This window comes from Felis catus, chromosome A1, assembly GCF_018350175.1.
Source record: "Felis catus isolate Fca126 chromosome A1, F.catus_Fca126_mat1.0, whole genome shotgun sequence".
In the NCBI taxonomy this organism is placed as follows: domain Eukaryota; kingdom Metazoa; phylum Chordata; class Mammalia; order Carnivora; family Felidae; genus Felis; species Felis catus.
Genome location: NC_058368.1, coordinates 140,326,359 through 140,348,927, shown reverse-complemented (window position 1 = coordinate 140,348,927; position 22,569 = coordinate 140,326,359). Strand labels below are relative to the sequence as shown.

At 41.5% G+C, this 22,569-nt stretch overlaps 1 protein-coding gene across 1 annotated transcript in view; it reads right to left on the bottom strand.

Annotated features, from left to right (window-relative positions):
• Positions 1 to 22,569, bottom strand: part of SV2C (synaptic vesicle glycoprotein 2C) — a 224,445-nt gene that overhangs the window by 29,471 nt on the left and 172,405 nt on the right. Inside the window, exons 5-10 of the mRNA XM_003981081.6 lie at positions 12,161 to 12,294; positions 11,602 to 11,691; positions 8,963 to 9,073; positions 8,424 to 8,512; positions 3,970 to 4,128; positions 990 to 1,123 (exon numbers count right to left, since the gene is read on the bottom strand). Coding sequence (XP_003981130.1) covers positions 990 to 1,123; positions 3,970 to 4,128; positions 8,424 to 8,512; positions 8,963 to 9,073; positions 11,602 to 11,691; positions 12,161 to 12,294 — 717 coding nt within the window. The remainder of the gene's footprint in view (positions 1 to 989; positions 1,124 to 3,969; positions 4,129 to 8,423; positions 8,513 to 8,962; positions 9,074 to 11,601; positions 11,692 to 12,160; positions 12,295 to 22,569) is intronic.

The window sequence follows — 22,569 nt, the reverse complement described above, 5'->3', positions numbered from 1 at the left end:
TTGTAACTTGAGGTCAAAGTGGAGGAACATACAAAGGAACAAGAGTTCCTTACTGGAACCTTGTTGGAAGCTCACTGCTGAATTTTTTTTTTTTCCTTGAACTTGGATCTGTTCAAGGAGCGGGTGCAGAGGGGTGGCTTCTGCTAAGAGACAGTGGGAATCAAAACAGCTGGTCTTCTGAGGTTGATCGGGTTAGAAGACAGTGACAGCATTCTTTACAAAACCCCGAAGGCACCTGATTCCACCCTGATCTGGAGCCGGGCAGCATTGGCTCCTGTCTGAGCATCAAGAAGGCAGGGCTGCCAAGAGTGGAGCGCTTTACTCCCACCAGTGTGGGGCTGTTATTTTAGACTCATAGGACAGATGGACCAGAGTGTAGGAGTGGGAAAGCATGAGCTTTGCAATCAGATAAAACTGGTTCCAAACGTTAACTGTTACTAGGTCTAAGAAGGCAGCCAAATTACTTAATTTTGCCAAGTTTCCACTATCATCTCAACAAATGAGATAATGAACGTCTAATGATAGTGAGTAGGAACCAGCATACAGTAGGTGCTCTATCAGTGTTTCCACCTCCCCCCTCCTATTTGTCCTGGAGAGTTTTCCCGACTCCATTACATGGATTGCATTAAAAAGCTATGATTAAGCATGGGCATATGTGGTCCGTTTCTGTTAACCGAAGTTCAGGCATGATCACTTAAGTGGACATCAGAATATGAAACCAGGATTATCAAAACAAACAAACTACAGGTTAATTCTTTTCTTCAAAATTGCTCAAAGGATTTTTTTCAACTTTCAACTTCAGCAAATCCAACGGCATTAAATCTGACGGGAGACAAATAATGTAAGCTTAACCTGATTAAGGAAATTCATTCCTTTACACTTTAATATCTACTTTCCCCATAAGCCTCTGCCCACACAGGGGTATCACGTTTCTGCCAAGAACTGGGCCATTTGAAGAGGCCCTAGGCAGGGCTAAGTAGCACACCTACCTGTGTTATCAAAAACAGTGTCAATAAATGTGCAGTTCTTGAAGTAGGTGTTGACTGAAGTCACATCCTTAAAGGTGCAGTCCTTAAAAACTGAATCTTTGAAAGTTACGGATTTGAACTTGATCCCTAGAAATCTGCCCAACACACACAAAAAATTCTTATCAATGGTTATGTCCATCAGGGTTCAAAGTGAAGTCAAATGGGTTGAGAGATCTGATGCCCCATTTATAAACTCTCCATAAAGGACACTGGCCTTTGAATTTTCTAGGCTCTTAGCTTTCCCACCTTTTCCTCATACAGCCTGTCCTTCGGCTATCTCATTGCTCACCAATACGATTTTCCACCAGAAGAGATGGCATTCAAGATAACTTCATTAAGCCTTTGCAATGTTGGCATAAGATTTTGTGGAGTATCCTATTGACGGTATAGTGTTTGGAGTTTACCTGTGGCTACTGATTCCTTATTTTTCAATCCTATCCTTTCGTTCCTGCTCATGTGCCTTTATTTAAAAATTCTCTCTTTTGGGGTTAAAGGCTCTAACTTGAGAATGTGCTCTCATGCTCACTTTTAATGAAAGTCTGTTTGCCAAGCTAAAAACTCAAGACTTCTTCATTCTAGTGTAGGGATTTCAGTGATTCTGAAGAGAGGACATAATAATTCTACTTCATTTATGTGGAGGATGATTGACTCAAGGCTCAAGAAACTCGTAAGTTACACTCATTTCCATGAATATTTTTCTTCTCACAGCCAACAGGTATTCCTTGAACCAAGCAGACTGACTAGAGAGCTCTGCTCATTTTTGAAAACTTGTAGATGTTTCTGGGTGCTGCTGTGGGCAGGGATTATAGGTGGTGAACAGGATTAATAGTTATGATGATCCTAACATCTTAGATGTCCGTGTTGGTCAGGACCTCTAGGAGACACAGACTGATAGTCATCAATGTGTCTTGGTAAGTTATTAACAGACCATGAATGTATACTTAGCCAGTCACTGAGAAGAAAATGCTGGTTCAACTGTAGAAGAAGTTATTATACCAAATACCACTCCTAGTAGGAACAGAAAGGGTCTGAGCTACCCAGGCAAGCAAGCTGACTGACTTAAGATCTATGTATTCTTTAGTACTTTCAAAATTGTTCTCACCTTAATGCCTGATTGCATTCATCAGCTCAAAGTGCACTGTGGCCTAACAGATCGCCATCTTAAAAAGTAATCTTATATGAACCTCTACTCCAGGGGTCTAGAGTAAAACCATCTAAACTATAAATTTTTCCGTTAAAGAAGGGTAAGTCATGATGCATAGTAAGAATATTATCAATTTTCTGAAATAGAACTGAATTTAGAAAGGGGAAACAATTTTTTAGGTTTTTTTTTTTATGAGTGGATAATATATACATAGGGTACACAAGGTACAAAGAGCAAAACATCAAAAAAGGATAAAATAAGTCCTTCCCCACCCATTCCCAAGCCACCCAGTTCTTTTGCCCAGAGATAACCAGTGTAGCCAGGTTCTCATGTGCTCTTCAGGAGCGTTCTGTATATGGACTGCTAGCAGACGAGACAAGTTATTCTACACTTTTTGCTTTGTTTCATGATAGTCTACACCCCGGAGGTTATTCCATATCAGTACCATGGCACAGAAAAGAGTTGCCATTTTATGATACTGAATAGGAAAGCTATTTGGAAAAAATGAGTTAGCTGGTGGTATTTCACTTTTCCTAAAGGACAAATAAATATTCTATCATCTTCTAAAATAAATATGTATGTTCTACAAGGATTTTAATACTATTAAAATTACTAATCGCTCTATGGCTAATGTAAAACATTTCTTAGTGATGACTGAACAGTTGGCTTAGAACTTCAACCAATATCATTTAAAACATGTCAGAGACACAAACATATTAGACATTCTTAACAGAATAACAATACTTTAAAAAATAAATGAAGTAAATTTTTACCCTCAATTAGAGAGCACTTGACTCTAAGGTTTTGGTGCAAAAACCAGGGCAGACTTGGGCTGGTATTTTATGTGGGAGAGTGAAGGTGATCCTACAGGGCTTGGCTAAGGATTAGGCCCCTCATGGAATTGCCAATTTAAACAATTATCTCCTAATTCATAATTCTCCCTTTCATTATACAGACCGTAAACATCCTATGGAATTCTTTCTTATCCTTCCAAACTAGTTATGCCCTGGAGGACCTTGTTCAGTTATTTAAAATTTTTACTTTTACTTTTGCCACTTCTGCATTTGGGACAACTTCCTAAGAATGATGTTAACCAACAGGAGCTCATACCGGCAATTATTGGCTCAGACAACAACTGATGGAAACAATGACCTTGTCTGTATCTTTCCCTCCCTGAAAGAATGGACCAGAGCCACCTTCCTGAGCCAGTTCTCTCCCCTTATCAAGATGCATTCCAGATTCCATCTTCAAAAATGTCCTTTGCTAACTTATTCCATATTTTCAAAACCCTTAACTTTGGGAAACGATTCCTGTTCTCTAACTGAGAGTCTTCCTGATACAATTTAATGCCAATTATTGATTTGGCATAGGGAGAAGGAAGGGGTTCTGAAAAGTGGTCCCCTTTTTCAGGGATAGGAGACAGGCATCAAATGACACTTGACATTTCTTCTCTGGATTAAATTACACTATAACCCATATTATTTTCTCACACTCTACGCTCTTCTCTTCCGTAACTTATTTTTGTTGCTTTCCAGGGTCTCTCTAAATTTTCTTTTTGTGCTAGTCGATTCCCCTAAATAAATCTAAAGCAGCTGTTTCAGAAATAGTTTTAAGTAAAATACTTATATACATGTACCGTATCTTTAAAGCCCATTTGGAAGTTTTTAAGTTCAATTTGAAAACGACTAAGTACAAACTAAAACAAACAAACTGTGCATGCTTCAGTGCAGTGAAGGCCAATGAGAAATACGTTTCTCAGAACATATAGAAAATTAAGTTATTTCAAAGTTTCTGGACCTGCCATTGTCGTATTCCGCTCCAATATGCAACTCGTTTGCTATTGTCAAGTTAACAGTGAAATTTGAAAATTTTTCTCTCTCTATCTTTTCGATTGGCAACACATTCGACTGCAGATGTTTAATGACATCAGGGAACCAAACAGATAATCCATAGTATCTGCAACGACAAAAACAAGAGCGAGTTTGTAAAGGTGCCAGCATACCAGTGGCAATGACCGCCTCCCTGACATTTTCAGAGAGGTGGCGGTCCCTGGAGAAGCTCTTCTGATTGTGACTGTCTCCCTGTAACATTAGGAATCATTAAACGGTAATCTGTATTGCCCCCTCCTCGCCATGGTGAACTCTGCAAAAATCAAGCTAGAGAGACGACTTGACCTAGGGAACCTGAGATGTATGATTCCTGCACTCTTCCTTTGGAAAGGAACATGCAGCCTATATCAACCACATGGCATCCTGATGCTGAAGTTTTTCTCATCACCTCAGGCTTCACTGAGCAACCTTGTCTCCCAGTCTGCTCGTACTAACTCCTAGGATCCAAAATGTGAGTACCCTTAAAGAATGACCTCCTTACTAATGGGGAATATTTCTTGGTTTCTACACTCCTGTGATCCTGCTAGCCTGAGGGCAGAGAACCATTTCTCAAGGGGTTTGAGGCTGGGAAAAGGGACATGCAGGTTATTTCCCTCTAATGTATTATGCCTTACCTTCTAATATATTATGCTAGCATATGACAACTAAGTCATGCTGCTGGGTTCTTCAGTACAGCAGCTACTAACCACATGTGGGTACTCAGTGGTTGAAATGTGGCGAGTGCAATTGCTGGGTCGTAGGGTAGTTCTATTTTTAACTTTTTGAGGAAACTTCACACTGTTTTCGAGAGTGGCTGCACCAGTTTGCACTCCCACCAACAGTGCAGGAAGATTCCCCCTTCTCCACATCCTTACCCTTGTTTCTTGTGTTGTTGATTTTAGCCCTTTTGACAGGTGTGAGATGGTATCTCATTGTAGTTTTGATTTGTATTTCCCTGATGATCAGTTACGGTACCTCTTCATGTGTCTGTTGGCCATATCTATATCTTCTTTAGAAAAATGTCTATGATCCAGCAAATTCACTACTAGGTATTTACCCACAGAATACAAAACTACTAATTCAAAGGGATACATGCAGCCTGATATTTATAGCAGCACTATCAACAACACACAAATTATGGAAGTAGCCCAAGTCCATTGACTGATGAATGGATTAAGAAGCCATACACACACACACACACACACACACACACACACACACGCGCGCGCGCGCACACACACACACACACACACACACACACAAATATTACTCAGCCTTAAAAAAAGAATGAAATCTTGCCATTTGCAATGTCATGGATAGAGCTAAAGAGTATTATGATAAGTGAAATAAGTCAGTCAGACAAAGAAAGATACCATATGACTCCCGTCATATGTGAAATTTAAGAAACAAAACACAGGAATAAAGGGGAAAAAAAAGAGGCAAACCAAGAAAAAGACTCATAACTGTAGAGAACAAACTGACGGTTACCAGAGGGGAGGTGGATGGGGGGATATGGGGAATGGGTTATAGGGATTAAGGAGGGCACTTGGCGAGATGAGCACCAGGTGTTTTACAGAAGTGTTGAATCATTATATTGTACACCTGAGACTAATACTATCCTGTGTGTTAACTGGAATCTGAAATAAAAACTTAAAAAAACAAAACAAAACAAGAAATGTGGCTAGATCGAATGAGATGTGCTATAAGTGCAAAATACCAAATTTGGAGACTTATGAAAAAAAGAACTTAAAATTAAGTCATTAATCATTTTTATATTGATTGTGCATTGAAATTACACTATTTGGGGCATAATGAATTAAATAAAGTATTACAATTAATTTCACCTGTTTCCTTTTATTTTCTTTAGTGTGGCTGCTAGAAAATTTAAAACGACACATGTGACTTGCATTTCATTGCTATTGGACAGTGCTGCTCTAAGATGGTGGTTCCCAAAGAAGGGTCTGAGGACCAGTAGCAGGCATCAGCATTGCCTGAAAACTTGTTGCAAATGCAAACTCTCAGGTGTCATGCAGACTGAATGCATCAGAAACTCTGGGCAGGGAGCCCTCTAGGCGATTCTTCTTTTTTTTTTTTTTTTTTTTTTTTTAATGAGTATTTTCCAGGTCATTGGGAATCCGTTCTAAATTTTTTTTTTCAACGTTTATTTAGTTTTGGGACAGAGAGAGACAGAGCATGAACGGGGGAGGGGCAGAGAGAGAGGGAGACACAGAATCGGAAACAGGCTCCAGGCTCTGAGCCATCAGCCCAGAGCCTGACGCGGGGCTCGAACTCACGGACCGCGAGATCGTGACCTGGCTAGGTGATTCTTCTGATGCACACTTACCTAAGCCTGAGTGACCCCATCTCTAATTTGCGAATGATGACAGTACCCGCCTGGTGGTTACTCATGTTAAATGGGATGCCAAGGACCTAGCACATAGTGAGGGCTCAAAAGACTAGTTTTTATCATCATCGCTGTCATTAGGATTTCTCAAACATCTCTGCCTTGGGATTCCAGAGATTCCAAGCCCTTCTCTTCATAGACCATGAATTAATTACTTACTAAATCTAATGATTTAGAGTGGTGGCAACTAAATCAGAAATGACTCATGGATGCACCATCTATCACAAGGCTTTTTACTCATATACACGGGACAAAAATCTTTAAAAATGGCAACAGTGACAGAAGCACACTACCCTGGAACATACATCATCAGTGACGTGGAGGAATTTCAGCTAATATTTTATTTATTCAGTAAACATTTACTGAATATCCACTAAATGCTAGGCACTATTTGACATTTCAGGGGTATTATAAGGAAACCAGAAAGTTTAAAATGTGGTCAGTCATAAGTAACAAAATATAAACAAACCCGATATTACCGTGTAAATCTCCACATTAAGAGTAGAACTTTCGACAGGCTTATTTTTGTACCTAGCCAAGTGTTTACCACATAGTAGGTACAAAATACCTATTACTTTTCAGCCTTCTCTGTCTTCATAGATTAATGTGCCTTTTAGAACTTGAGTGGGAGTAACTTTACATATTCTGAACCAACCCTCCTAAATTGGAAATAAGGAAATAAAACTTGGGAGTGTCTTCAGGTCACAGAGCAGGATGAGATATTAGGTCTCCTGATCCACACTTCCCTCCTCTCTCCATTTACCACACACCATGGCACTGCAAAAGATTGGTTATTTTGCAGTTTACTGTTGTAAGTCAGGGATGTTTAGAGACAGAACCTGGGGCATACATGTCGGGCTCCCCTAGGCACTAAGAGCCTATTGACCTAAAAGTGTAGGGCATTCTCTAACTGCCTCTTTTTTTTTTTTTAATTTTTTTTTCAACGTTTATTTATTTTTTTTTGGGACAGAGAGAGACAGAGCATGAACAGGGGAGGGGCAGAGAGAGAGGGAGACACAGAATCGGAAACAGGCTCCAGGCTCCGAGCCATCAGCCCAGAGCCTGACGCGGGGCTCGAACTCACGGACCGCGAGATCGTGACCTGGCTGAAGTCGGACGCTTAACCGACTGCGCCACCCAGGTGCCCCTCTAACTGCCTCTTTTAAACAATAAACTAGGCAAAATAGAGTTGGACACAAATATTCTGAAACTATTAGCAAACAAAATTCTGGAATTTTCTTCCTACCTCCTCTTTTCTTAGAACACATATATGGTGGTTTTACTCATTTAGCAACTATTTATTGAGTGCTTACTATGTACCAGGGGGATATGGCAGTGAACAAAACAGCTTAAAAATCCCTGTTCTCCCAGAGCTTCCAGAGAGAGGGAGATGAGCTTTATTCTCATAAATATCTCATTGAGCAGAATGAAGATACTTTTTGTATATTAGAAATGGAAGGTGCTTGGGGTGGGAGGGATAATAAGGCTGAGAAGGGGGTAGGAGGTACTGAGGGGCTGCAATTAAGATAAGTGGTTAGGGAAGGTGACTCTGAGAAGGTGACCTCTGAGCAAAGTTCCAAAAGAGGCGAGAAAATGAGCTGGACAGTATCTGGGGGCAGTGCCAAGGCAGTTCCCTAAGATGAGAGCAGTTCTGGCATGTTCGAGGAAAAGCAAAGAAGCCAGTGCGGCTGGTGCCGAACAAATGAGGAGAGAAGGCTGGAGAAGCCATGGGGAGCAAATCACCCATGGTCTCGTCGGGCTTTTCAAGCACTACTGGTTTTGCCACCCAGCTTTAGGACAAATAAAGATAAGTCGTTTATAAAAACTATAATTGTCAGCAAATCTAAACTGGAAAAAAAAAAAAACTTTCCTAGCACATTAACAGCATCAAACAGTATAAGAAAGGAAAGCAGTGTGACTGGGAGTTATAGGGTGGAAATGTACAGATTTCACTCACGAAGAATTTAAATATTACTTACCCAAAGGACAGGGTGAACCAAACAATTGTAAGCTTTATTGTATTATCCCTGACTGGGTAGTTGAAACATCTCATAAAAGTCAACCAAATCTGTGAAATACGCAAGAGTTAGTTTTCTTTCACAGTTAGCCAGCCAACCCACTCCCCAACCCCCTTCACCAGTTACAAAAACACTGAGTTTTCTTTCAGCCAGATTCATTCCAACTTAAAATGTAAAACCTGAAGGCTGTAGGGAACCAAATACTGCAAGTTTCACCTTTTAGCTTCCTGCAGGCCAGTGGGCAAAGTAACCCAAGACCTCAGGGCACCCCATCCCAGCCAAGACTCCTTGCCTAGCACTTTTCCTTCCCAAAGATGGAGTGTCTTGGCTAGCCTGCTTATCCCATGGGGATCCTTTTACCTGGTGCTAGTGCGGGAATTAGGTGACCTGGGCAGAAGCGGGCACAGCCCCACTCATGGAACTATTGCAATCAATCCTGCTTCTGACCAACGTCAAATGCAACAGGTTGGGCAGCAAGTCAGGGCACACTTTTCACTTACTCCGTAGAGTTCTGTCCGGATCCGAACAAAACACCTCCGGTACCATGTTCCTGTGTCACTCTCAATTTCAATCAGTTCATCTATTTGTTTTGGGGTTTTGATTCTGTTTACCTGTAAAGAGCGACACAGGGTAAGTGCTGAGTTCTCTTCTCTGAAGGCTTATAATTTGTTTTGAAAGAAGCAAAACCCAACTCCCACAGAAAGTATATAATCACTCCATTCATATATGAGACCATTGGCACAAGTATACAGATCCCAACACCACCTAAAAGAAGCAAATGAAAGGGAGTACCATAGAGTAAAGGGGAAGAACAAGTAGCAATGGAATAATATGAAACAAAAATACCCTTCTTTGAATCTTAACCACAAAGGCACACATTAGCAGATAAAACATTCAGAGAGATTAGCTTCTGGATTAAGAATTATTTTGCTTGGAAGAGTCCAGGCCAGATGGCTTTCCAGGGGAATTCTACCAAACATTTAAGGAAGAGTTAACACCTATTCTCTTGAAGCTGTTCCAAAAAATAGAAATGGAAGGAAAACTCCTAAGCTCTTTCTATGAAGCCAGCATTACCTTGATTCCAAAACCAGACAGAGACCCCACGAAAAAGGAGAACTATAGACCAATTTCCCTAATGAACATGGATGCAAAAATCCTCAACAAGATATTAGCCAACCGGATCCAACAGTTCATTAAAAAGTTATTCACCACGACCAAGTGGGATTTATACCTGGGATGCAGGGCTGGTTCAATATCCGCAAAATAATTAATGTGATTCATCACATCAATAAAAGAAAGGACAAGAACCATATAATCCTCTCAATAGATGCAGAGAAAGCATTGGACAAAATACAGCACCCTGTCTTGATAAAAACCCTCATGAAAGTAGGGATAGAAGGAGCATACCTCAAGATCATAAAAGCCATATATGAATGACTCAATGCTAATACCATACTCAATGGGGAAAAACAAAGAGCTTTCCCCCTAAGGTCAGGAACAAGACAGGGATGTCCACTCTCATCGCTGTTATTCAATATAGTATTGGAAGTCTTAGCCTCTGCAATCAGACAACATAAAGAAATAAAAGGCATTCAAATCAGCCAGGAGGAGGTCAAACTTTCACTCTTTGCAGATGACATGATACTCTATATGGAAAACCCAAAAGATTCCACTAAAAAACTGCTAGAATTGATTCATGAATTCAGCAAAGTTGCAGGATATAAAATCAACGCACAGAAATCGGTTGCATTCCTATACACCAACAATGAAGCAACAGAAAGAGAAATCAAGGAATCGATCCCATTTACAATTGCACCCAAAACCGTAACTCAGGAATAAATCTAACCAAAGAGTTGAAAAATCCATACACTGAAAACTATAGAAAGCTTATGAAAGAAGTTGAAAAAAGACACCAAAAAAATGGAAAAAGATTCCATGCTCCTGGATAGGAAGAACAAATATTGTTAAAATGTCAATACTGCCCAAAGCAATCTACATATTCAATGCAATCCCTAACAAAATAACACCAGCATTCTTCACAGAGCTAGAACAAATAATCCTAAAATTTGTCTGGAATCAGAAAAGACACTGAATAGCCAAAGCGATCTTGAAAAAGAAAACCAAAGCAGGAGGCATCACAATCCCGGACTTCAAGCTCTACTACAAAGCTGTAATCATCAAGACAGTATGGTAATGGCACAAGAACAGACACTCAGATCAATGGAACAGAATAGAGAACCTGGAAATGGACCCACAAACGTATGACCAACTAATCTATGACAATGCAGGAAAGAATATCCAATGGAATAAAGACAGTCTCTTCAGCAAGTGGTACTGGGAAAACTGGACAGCGACATGGGGAAGAATGAATCTGGACCACTTTCTTAAACCATACACAAAAATAAACTCAAAATTGGTGAAAGACCTAAATGTAAGACAGGAAGCCATCAAAAGACCTATTGTTGACATCATTTATAAGACACTGAAGATCTTATTTATGTTCACCTCATGTCTTATGATATGTCTGCCTAAACCTCTTTCAGATAAAACATTAGTCAAATTGTATATGACTGCATATGTAAAAAGATTTAAAAACCATTGTTCCTTCAAAAAATTCTATGCATCCAATTTTCAGTAATTAAATTTTTTTTTTAGTTTATTTTTGAGAGAGAGAGAGAGAGAGAGAGAGAGAGAGAGAGAGAGAGAGAGAGAGAGAGACAGTGTGAGCAGGGGAGGGGTGGAGAGAGAGGAAGGCACAGAATCTGAAGCAGGTTGCAGGCTCCAAGCTGTCAGTACACAGCCCGATGAGGGCTCGAACCCACAAACCGTGAGATCATGACCTGAGCCAAAGTTGGCACCTAACCAACTGAGCCACGCAGGTGCCCCTAATTTTTAATAATTTAGACCAGCATTCCCCATTGAGAATAAATTTTGTAACTAGAGGATGGAAGAGCATTCCATGCAGAGTGAACAGTACTCACAAGGGCAGTAAGTGGAACATGTCTCAGTGAAACAGAAATATGAGGAATTGAAAGATAAGCGTAGCTGGTGCAGAGAGAGAAAAATCCACAATCTGGCCTTTTCAGGAAAGGTTTCCTGGCCCCTGGCGTAGAGGATTGTCTGAGAAGCAAGTACTCACCGAGAATACTTTCTCAGGCTGACCCCGCGCTCTCATGTTTGTATCATGAATTAACTTCAGAATCATCCAAGCTTCATCATGCTTTCCAACCTAAGAAATGCAAATAGACAGTGAGGTGCTAAAAGATGAAACACTTATACTCCCTGATTTTCCCATGACCATCTTGTGTTGTCAGATCAAATTGGGTGTAACTGTGCCAATGGGATATCCCACTGGATATCCTTAAGTACATTAGCAGTTCAGTGGATGGGTGTACCTGTAACTATAAATAGCATCTTTGGCTGCTAAAATTTCATGTATAAAAAAATAAGACATCTTCTCTTCACTAAGTGAAAAGTTACTTGCTTCGGGAGGAACATTAGTGCTTTCTGGCCACGAGAAAGCTTTTTCACACACTGATCCTTTAAAAGCATATCCCCATGAAGCCAACCCCTCCATGGTTCCATAGCAGCAAGGGAAAACGTACCTCCTAAAGAGGTAAACACACTTTCCTAGAATTCACAAGGAACTCTTTCCAACATATGTAGCTTCCTTGAATATTTGTAGTTATAGGTGTTACCTCTAACAAGAACCGTGGGCTTTCAGGCATGAATGTGAGGGCCACCACTGAGGAGACACAGGGGAGCGCACAGACTATCACGAACACACGCCAACTATGAAACTGGTAGGCTGATCCCATGCTGAAGCTCCATCCTGGAAAAGGAAGAAGAGAAGAGTGAAGGAGAGTGACCCTCAGACTGCCTTCTGGGAAAGCGAGGACCCCGCCATCATCGTGGGTGTCCACACTGCAAATTTATTAATCAAGTCTTAATAGAGAAGAACGAACCAGCGTGGGGATTAGCCACAGTGGCCAGCTCAACTACACAACCACTGATAGGAGTGGTGAAAGAAAAACCAAAGGGGTCAGGGCTTAAGTATGGGGGTGCATGTGTGCTTCTGTACAACCAAATTCCAAAGGCCATGATGAATTTGGAATGTTTTTTTCCAACAGACCACTGTGATGGGCATTTTGGTTTGCTCCTCCAGTCGCTGACTGCCCACTCCTCTCCAGCCTGCTGTGTGCCAGGAAACAGACCACTATGAAGGGAGTCAACTGGCTCCCTTGCCCATTGGCTTCCACTGGGTTTGGATAAAGGAAGCAGGGGCAGGAGAGCAGAGAGTGGGGACAGGACACTTATTTCCGTTGCTACCCTTCTGCCTTGCCCTGGCTGGGTGGAGGTTTGGCATTGGTTATGCTTGCCCTCTGGGCCCTTCTTCTATAGTCATAGCTCTTGTCAACTTCTGGCAGTCCCTCCCTCTTCTTGCCCTTTGATGCCCTGGTGGGTACAAGATATCCTCCTGCTACAAGCTCCTGGGTACTTTATTATTCCCTACCAGTTTCTTTTAACTGTTTCCACATGACTCTTTAGTGATCCTTTGAAAGGGTGTCTTAGGTTTGCTGCCCAGCACCCAGACCAGTACAATTATTAAGAAACGGCAGTTGTGGTATCTCTCCATATGCACGTGTCCTAAAATAGATCAAGAGAATTTTAAATTTCTAAATAGTATTTTAACTATAATATATATAATAAAAACAAGCATTATGGGATACAAACAGAAAACTCTTTAAGAACTAAAAGAAAGCCAATATTTGGATGAGGATAGAATGGTTAAAAGCTACATTCAAACATAATTCTAAAGGAGAAATAATGAAGGATAAAAAAAATCTAATTGAAAACAGAGAGGAAATGTATACAGGCATAGGTGAATTATATTAGGCAAAATTTTAGTTTTTGGCATTGCTGGCCATTTATAAGTCCTTTTGTGAACAAAACTCAGGCCATCCCTAAGAGAGCAGTGTAATTATTCATTATTTACACAAGAGCCAAGTGAGATTCTGAGGGTGACAACTTCCTCAAAGCCACAAAGCTGAAGTTACATATCAGAATCTTCTCCACCAGGATTTGAGGCCACACTCAATTTCAGGTCGATGCATACTCACTCATAAACAGAATTTGTTGACCAATGACATAAACATCAGTGACACGCTGTATCAATCTTAGATTAATAAATGTTACCTGGGAATTTAACACATGGGGATTGTATGAACTGATAAATTAACCACATCACAAACTTCAGGAGAGGATGTCTACTCTCCGTGTTCTATGTAGCGGAAATTCAAAAGCCTCAAATATCCAAAAACACAGAAGAAATTTTATGATGGAACAGAGAAAACATACCATGTTCACTTCGCATTTGATCTGAGAGCTTCTCAGAAAGAATGTCTTTTTAAAAAAGATCTGGATCCTATTATTTTACACACTGGATGAAAAAGAAAAGCTTCACATGGCTGAATGAAGCAAAAGCAATGTTTTAAATGTCAGGCTACAGCACAGAACTACGTCACACTAGTGGATAGACCAGGAAACATCTTGTGATAGAATAATGCTCCCTCTCTATGTCCTCATCCCCATGCCTCAACCTGCGACTATGTTCCCCTATTGGCCAAGTTGCCTTGCAGGTGTGATTCCATTAAGGATATTGAGGTACAATGATTAAGTCATAGAGCTGGGCTCCTGCTTACATAAACAGAAGAGCCTTTTTGTAAGAGAAAGAGAGACACAGAGATGCGATGACAAAAGTCAGAGGGGAGCTTGAGGAGAGACCTGAAGATACTACAGTTCTGGCTTTGAAGATGTAGAAGGGGCCACACACCAAGGAACGTAGGTGGCTTGCAGAGGCCAGAAAAAGCAAGGCCATGTATTTTCCCCTCGAGCCTCCAAGAAGCCCTGCCAACTCATCTAGACTTCCAACTTCCAGAATTTGAGAATAATAAATTTGTGCTGGTTAAAACCAGTAAGTTTGTGGTGATTTCTTACAGCAGCGTGAAGAGAGCAATACGCTTCCCTTTGCAGTTACAGCTTTAGGGCTTACTTGATTGACAGCAATCACATTAAAGAATTTCAGCTCTTCTCTATGAAACCTCAGGCCCCTCGCTTTGGCTCGGACTTCTCTAGACGCTTCTCTGGTGATTTCACTCTCCTTCTCGACAGCTGGTCCTGGTATCGCCCTTCACTTCCCCTGCTCCTGAACATCACAGCAATAGGGAAGAGACTGATTTTGCAGTGTGATTCCAGTTGAGCACTTTTGAGCCTACGGAGGAAACTGGACTACACATAGAATCTAAACCCAGAGGAGAGCTAGCTGGTACAGAGTTCAGCTTTCCTCAGCTGAAAATGCAGTTTTTTCAGGTAGATTCTTCTCTCCAGCAGCCGAAGCTTAGCCTATTCGTTGTGTTTCATGTCATTCTCTACTTCATTAGCCATGAGGTTGGTCTTCTGACCCCATGATTGGGGTGTGCGTGCACACATACATTGTGGTCTTGCTTTACATAAAGGGTGTGCGGTCCACTCATTTCTCTCTCCTTTTTTTTTCTTTGCAATATGCTTTTCCCTAGGCTCCAAAACTCTTTTGTAACCTTTTTAGGTCCCTCTTCAAATCTCTAGCCATCTACTTCACTCCTTGTACTTGACCCTACCTCCTGTTTTCTTTGAGAAAACAAACACAGAGAGAACCACACACATCTCATCTTCTCGCTGCTGAATACCCCTACCCACCCGCTCCTGTCCACACCCTCTTCCTTCCCTTAGGATCTTGGGCAGTTCATCTGTGGAAACCAATCCAAGGTCAACCTGTCCACGTGGCTCTGGAGCCCAACCTTTTCTCTCTCTCAAGGACAGAACTCCTGTAGTTATCTATCCCTTCTCTCCAGCCCTCCTCATGGTGTTCTCTTGCCTTACTCAGTGGGTCATTTCCTCAGCATACCCATCTCCACCATCTAAGAAAAAACCCTGTCTTGACCCCCACAGGCCTCTCCAGTTGCACAGCTACTCCTCTATCCCCATCCTGGCCAATTGTTCTCAAAAGAATGGTCTATAGCAACTCTATCCACTTTCTCATCCAATATTCTCACCTCAAATAGGCTTCTGCCGCCAAATTCAACAGAAATTGTGCCAGTCAAGGTCATCTGTCTTGCCAGATTTAATGGTCACTTCTCCATCCTCTTCTTACTCGAACTCTCTCAATCATTCCATATAGTTGACCATTCTCTTTTCTTGGAACAAGTTATTTTCCTTATCTTCCTCATCACTACATGTATTAGTTTCCTTCCCACCTCAATGACTTACCTTTAGTTTTCGTAATGGCTCTTTCTCTGACTAGTTCCCCAAAGTTGGTATATACCAAATATTGACTGTCAGTCCTGTTTTCTGGCTACAGGTTCTTTCCTGGAAGACTCATGGATTTCCATGACTTTAAGCACCATCTATATGCCATTGTCTCTGAAACACAGACTGTTTTCTTTCTAGAGCTCCAGAAACCCATCTCCATCTGCCTATTTACATCTTTACAGAGGTGTCTAATAAGCATCTCAAAGTTACTGTGTCCAAAATGGAACTTTTGATTTCCTGCTCTGCTATCAAAGAAAAGTCTTGTTTTTCCTTCAGTATTTCTGTTTCAGCAAATGATACACTGCCAGCCACCCAGATATTTGTGCCAAAAACCAGGACCGCATCCTTGACTCTTCTTTTCCCCTCACCACACTCAAGGTCCAATCTCTCAGCAAACTCTATCTCTCCAATAGACCTCCAAGCCACCCGTGTCTCCACCTCTCCCTGGTACCACAGAGCCCCTGGCTGGCAACACTGTACCCCTGACTTTCAGCAGGAGCCTCACTCTCCTTTCCCTGCCTCTCCTGGTGTGTCACAGGCCACTCTCCCGACAGCAGCCAGACTTATCCTGTTGAAATGTCAACAAGAGCATTTCATTCTGCTTCCTGAAAGCCTCCAATGGCTCCCAAGACCTTTGGACTGAATCCAAATGCCTTGCCATGGCCTCTGGAGCCAACAGAAACAGATCCCTACCTACTTACCTGAGCTCACCTTCTGCTGGTCTCCTTGCCCTCTTGGTCCAGATCCACCTTCCTGCTGCCAGTTCTTTGAACATAAAAAGCTTAATTCCATCTTAGGGGCTTTGCCTTATTTCCTTGGAAGCCCAGCCATACATTTGAAAATAATGTTTGTTATGTTTTAGCTGGCCTTTCTATGAGTTTTTTTTTCAACTTTTTTTTTTGGGGGGGGACAGAGAGAGACAGAGCATGAACGGGGGAGGGGCAGAGAGAGAGGGAGACACAGAATCGGAAACAGGCTCCAGGCTCCGAGCCATCAGCCCAAAGCCTGACGCGGGGCTCGAACTCACGGACCGCGAGATCGTGACCTGGCTGAAGTCGGACGCTTAACCGACTGCGCCACCCAGGCGCCCCTTTCTATGAGTTTTGAAAGTGAGAGGGTCTTTCAGGCAGTCTCATCACCAGTGTAGTTCCCTTGGGTTCTTTGCATTTGATATTTTCCCCGCCAGAACTGCTCTGCCTGAATATTTGCATACATTCATGCTTCCTTTACACCTTTCAGGTCAGTTTAAGGTTATCTATCTCTTCAGAGAGGCCAATCACTGAATCCCACTCTCCATCACCAAGGCCTGTTTTATCGTTTCCACAGCACAAAGCTGTCAACCGCATTGATTCGTTGACATGTTTACTATCTGTCTCTCTCCCTGTCATCAGAGTAGGAACTTGGCTTTTGTTCCTCACCAATATATTCTCAGTGCCTACAGCAAGTCCTGGTCCATAGAATAATGTTTTTAAACATCTGCTAAATGAAAGCACACACACACACTCTCTCACAGTGTTCGTGTGTGTAGATGAACATGTGAAAAACCACGGCAGGCTAGTAAGACTTATTTTCTATTGTCATTTAAAAAAATGTACTTATTTACTTATAGAGAGAGAGAGCACGGGAGCCAGGGAGGGGCAGAGAGAAGGGGAGAGAGAGAATCCCAAGCAGGCTCTGCACTGTCAACACAGAGCCCAATGTCAGGCTCCAACTCATCAACGTTGAGATCATGACCTGAGCTGAAATCAAGATTCAGATGCTTAACCGACTGAGCCACCCAGGAGGCCCTCTTTTGGCATTTTTTTAAATGCACCCTAAATAGCAAAACAACATTGATTTACTTTTTCAAATTAAATTAGTAATTCATATAGTGTAAAATTGATTACTTTTTCCATTATACAGTTCAAGTTTGATCAACGTACAGTCACGTAACCACCATCATAATCAAGATGCGGAGCAGTTCCATCCCCCTAAAACATTCCTTCCTGCTGCCCTTTTATAGTCACCCCTTCCTCCCTCCCTAACCACTGATAACCACTGGCTTTTATAGTTGCCTTTAGTTTGGCTTTTTCCAGAAGGTCATATGAATGGAATCATACTGCACACAGCTTTTTGAATCAGGCCTAACACACTTAGAATAATGCCCCCATGCAGATTGTCGTACATATCAATACTTTGTCCCTTTTCACGGCTGACTACAATTCCCTTGGGTATGGGATGGATCCCAGCTTATGTATCCACTCTCCAGCTGAAGGACTGTTGGACTGTTTCCAATTTCAGGTGATTATAAATGAAACAGCTGCAAACATTTCAGACAGGTTTTTTTGCATCCCTAAGACTTCCTTTTTTCTTGTGTAAATACCCCGGAGCGAGTTAGTCGAGTCATAGGATAAATTTATATTTAGTTTTATAAGAAACTGCCAAACCGTTTTCCACAATAGCTGTACCACTTTACATATCCCTCAGTAGTGTGTGAGAGCTCCAGCCGCTTCTCATCCTTCCTGCCACTTTTTTTTGGTCAGTTTAGGCATTTTTATTGGCCATTCTTAAAGGTGTATAGTGGTATTTCACCACAGTTTTAATTTGCATTTCCTTACTGCCTAGTGATAACCGTAACTTACTTTGTTTATTCATTCATACTTTCTCTGAGCACCTGTAAACGCTAGTCACAATGCTCCACGGTGTGGAGGCTAATAAGACTTGTTTTCTGCCCTCAACGAGTTCCAGTCTAGTTGAAGAGGCAGATATTAGTTAACAGACACAAGAAACAGTACCACCCATGCTAGAAAAGGTTATGAAGAAAGCGTGGTTGGAGTACAGAAGAAGCAGAGGTATCTACCCAAAGGAGTATTGTCTTCAGAGCCTCAGCTACATTTCTTTTCTGATTTGGGTCCTGAGCAAAGAGCTAATTCTTCAATTTCTAACATCTGAGTTAGAGATACAATTCAAATCAATACTTAAGAAGTGGGGGCGCCTGGGTGGTTCAATCAGTTGGCCATCAGACTTCAGTTCAGGTCATGATCTCACAGTCAGTGAGTTGAGCCCTGTGTAGGGCTCTGTGCTGACAGCTCAGAGCCTGGAGGCTGCTTCGGATCCTGTGTCGCCCTCTCTCTCTGCCCCTCCCCAGCTCATGCTCGCTCGCTCTCTCTCTCTCTCTCTCTCTCTGTCTCTCAAAAATGAATAAACGTTAAAAAAATAAAATAAAAAAGATACTTAAGAAGTGGATGACAACTGCCAAGACAGGTTGTGCCATGCTTGGTCCCTAACTCTTTTCTTCCTTATTTCAACCATCTGACCTGGAGAGAAGGAGGACAGCTCCCAAGTGAGAGGAGGGAATCCTAGGAAGGGAGTCCACTGCTACTCCCCTTTAATAACATGCCCCTGCAGGAGGTGGAGTCAAAGACTGAGGGATGATATTCTGCGGCTTGAATGAGAGATAGACACAGTGAAGGTTTTCAGGAATGGCTGTGCAGATGCTTTGTTAAACTAAAATACCATTACCTAGACCAAAAGCGAGTAAAAGAATGAAGTGGTGAGACACTGACCACCCTAACTATTTAGCCATGAATTCTTGGGACTCCTCTCCAGCTCTATTTCAAGACGGCTTAAATTTGAGTTTGAAAATGATATAAAACCTAAACCACAAACATCAGGAAGTGGGGAGACATCCACAGGAGTGAAGGACTGGAAAAAGAAACCAAGCCACATGCAACTAGGAAAGTGGGTTGTTGCTTTAGGACACTCATCTGCACTTACAAAATGGATTTTCTTAAATGAGCCTTCTCTGTTGGCACCTACACCTTTCCTGTCTTTAAAAAAAAAAAGATTCTTGTGTGGGAGGTAGTTCTAATTATCCTTTGGACTTTGTTTTAAAAAAATGCTCATTAAAATGTCATAGTGAGGGATTTATCTACATATAATGTAAATTCCATGCAAGGAAGGACCTCAATTAGGGTATTACAGAAAGCAGTTACTGCATAGCGCTAATCAGTGTGACGCTAATAAGAGCATTATGTGTCCTGCATAATAATCAAGGCCATTTACAAGCCTCAAGCCAATGTGCTTTAGGACTGCAGAAACCAGCTGCCTTCCCAGTGGTGTGACTGTCTGAAATCTTTCAGGGTGCCAAGGCAGAGGTATGTGATGCATGCAGAAGAAGAATGCTGGCTTTCATGTTCTTTTTTGGTCTTAGTCTCTGATGCACTGGGGAATGAACACCTACTTTACTGATCAATATTTGGTTGCCAGTTATGTTATACTATTAGGACACAGTCTTTGGTAGGAAGGCAGATTTTAGGTGCAAGACACATATTCAGCGTTCTAAAACATAAACAATCCATGTTAATAACAAATAAATATTCTATGTGAGATGAGTTTTTAATAGCTAAGAAGTAAATCACCTATATTTATTTGTCATTGGTCTTCATTCACAAGGTATACAGACAACTAAAATTCTCTTTAGAAAAACAGCTGAGGGGCGCCTGGGTGGCTCAGTCGGTTGGGTGTCCGACTTCAGCTCAGGTCACGATCTCGTGGTCCGCGAGTTCGAGCCCCACGTCGGGCTCTGGGCTGATGGCTCAGAGCCTGGAGCCTGCTTCCAATTCTGTGTCTCCCTCTTTCTTTGCCCCTCCCCCGTTCATGCTCTGTCTGTCTCAAAAATAAATAAACGTTAAAAAAAATAAAAAAAAAAAACATTGCCACTACAGTGCTCATTTATGGATAGCAATGAGAAAGTGCCAGAGACTACCTTGGTGTCTCCAGGTGGGAAAGAAAACAACACTCATAGACCTTTGATCTTTGAACCAGTAACTCTAATCATTTTCTGATTTTGGATTCTTGGGGCAGAGGCCAGCTGCATCTTGAGCTGCAATCAGCACTACTGCCAACACTGATACACAAAGCAATCACACACACACACACACACACACACACACACACACACACACACACACACACACACACAAATTGGCAGGGATCCGCCTGCAGCACATAACCACGCCTTTGAAAAGTGCGAGCCAATTCAGCTGGAATTATGCACTCCAGGGAGAGGGCCCAAGTCCAACTAACTGCAGGAGTCATCTTTCTCTAAGAGGAGGCCCAAGCAAAAGCTAATTTTCCCTATTAGTTTCTCTATTTCTGTCTCTGAGCTCTGGTCCTACCATTTGGAATGCACAGAGTGAGTGGTCAACAGCAGAAGGAAGTCATGTTACGCTTCTGGTTCCTGAGTGTGGCTTGTCACCCTAACCGTGCTTTCAAAGAAACAAACTTCCTGGTGGCGTTTTTGGAAGTTATTTATTTTGAGAAAGAGAGACAGAGAGAAAGCAAGCAAGGGAGGAGCAAAGAGAGAGGGAGAGAGAGAGAATCCCAAGCAGGCTCCACACTGAGCGCAGAGCTCAATGTGGGCTCCATCTCACAAGAACCATGAGATCATAACCTCAGCCGAAATCAAAAGTCAGACACTTGACTGAGCCAGTCAGGTACCCCTATCTGGTGGCTTTTGAAAGTCCGAAGTTCATGGGCTTGTTTTCCAAGGTTACTTTTTTCTGTTATATCTTCTGTGAGTGCTTCAAATGTGAAAAGAGAGAATGAGAGGACCTTTCCAGAAAGAATTCCTGCTGCATGTATGACTCATTCGAACACGGTGTTTCCTAAGCTCCACTGAAAGAAATAACGAGTCCAAGGGTTTGAAAAAAGCTGATAGCATAAACTGTGTGTGTGTGTGTGTGTGTGTGTGCATGTTTGTGGCTGTGTGTGTTTCTTATTACAACAAAGGTCCTTGGGGATTTTCTTTTGTAGACATTAATATAATATTAATATTATGATACTGTAGGTCAATTAAAATTTTATCAAAGATTTTTATGTAAATATTTACTACAGTAGCCTATAAAACTGGCAAATTTTGACCACATGCAAATGAAGCTTCTATCATAAATGCATATACAGGCAGCTCATTACTTTTTAAATATACATTGTTATATATTCATATATATTATCTTAGAGCATATCTTATAAACACACATTGACTTTCCTTCTCTATCTTACTCGCATAAATATTTATTTAAAATCAACTGTATATGTGTGCAGGTTTATATTAATATATAAACTCATACAGAAGCTGATGACCAGCCTTTGGAAACTGAAGAGCAAACAAAACCAAATGTTGGCAAGTCTTATATTGGGTAGCAAGTCGAGCTAACAGACTCTAAAGTTCATTCTAGGGCTAAGCTTCTTTCTGATTCTAAAATCTTGTGCCTAGAACAAATGAAGCCATAAGAAATTCCTTCTGGAGTATAGATCCATGATAAGAAATGAAGCACTTTCAAACTTGACAAAAATAAAACTAAACAAACTTGTAAACTTAAACTGCAGTTAGTTTGGACACAAATGCCAAAGGCTGGGAGAGGACTCATGGCAAGATAATGATACTTATTTGATATATTAGTAACTCAGCCTGCTATTAAAGCAGCTGTCCTTAAAAATCCTTTTAAATTATTTTGTAATCGAAGTACAGTAAACACACAATGTTATATACATTAGTTTCAGGTGTGAAACATAGTGATTTGACAAGTCTGTTCCTTATGCTGTGCTCATCACGAGTGTAGCTGCCATCTGTCACTTTACAAAGCTATTATGATATCATTGACTATATTCCCTATGCTGTGTCTTTTATCCCCATGATGTAGTCACTGAATAACTGGAAGCCTATGTCTCTCTCTCCCCTTCACCTGTTTGACCCATCCCTGTACCTCACCCCCTTTGG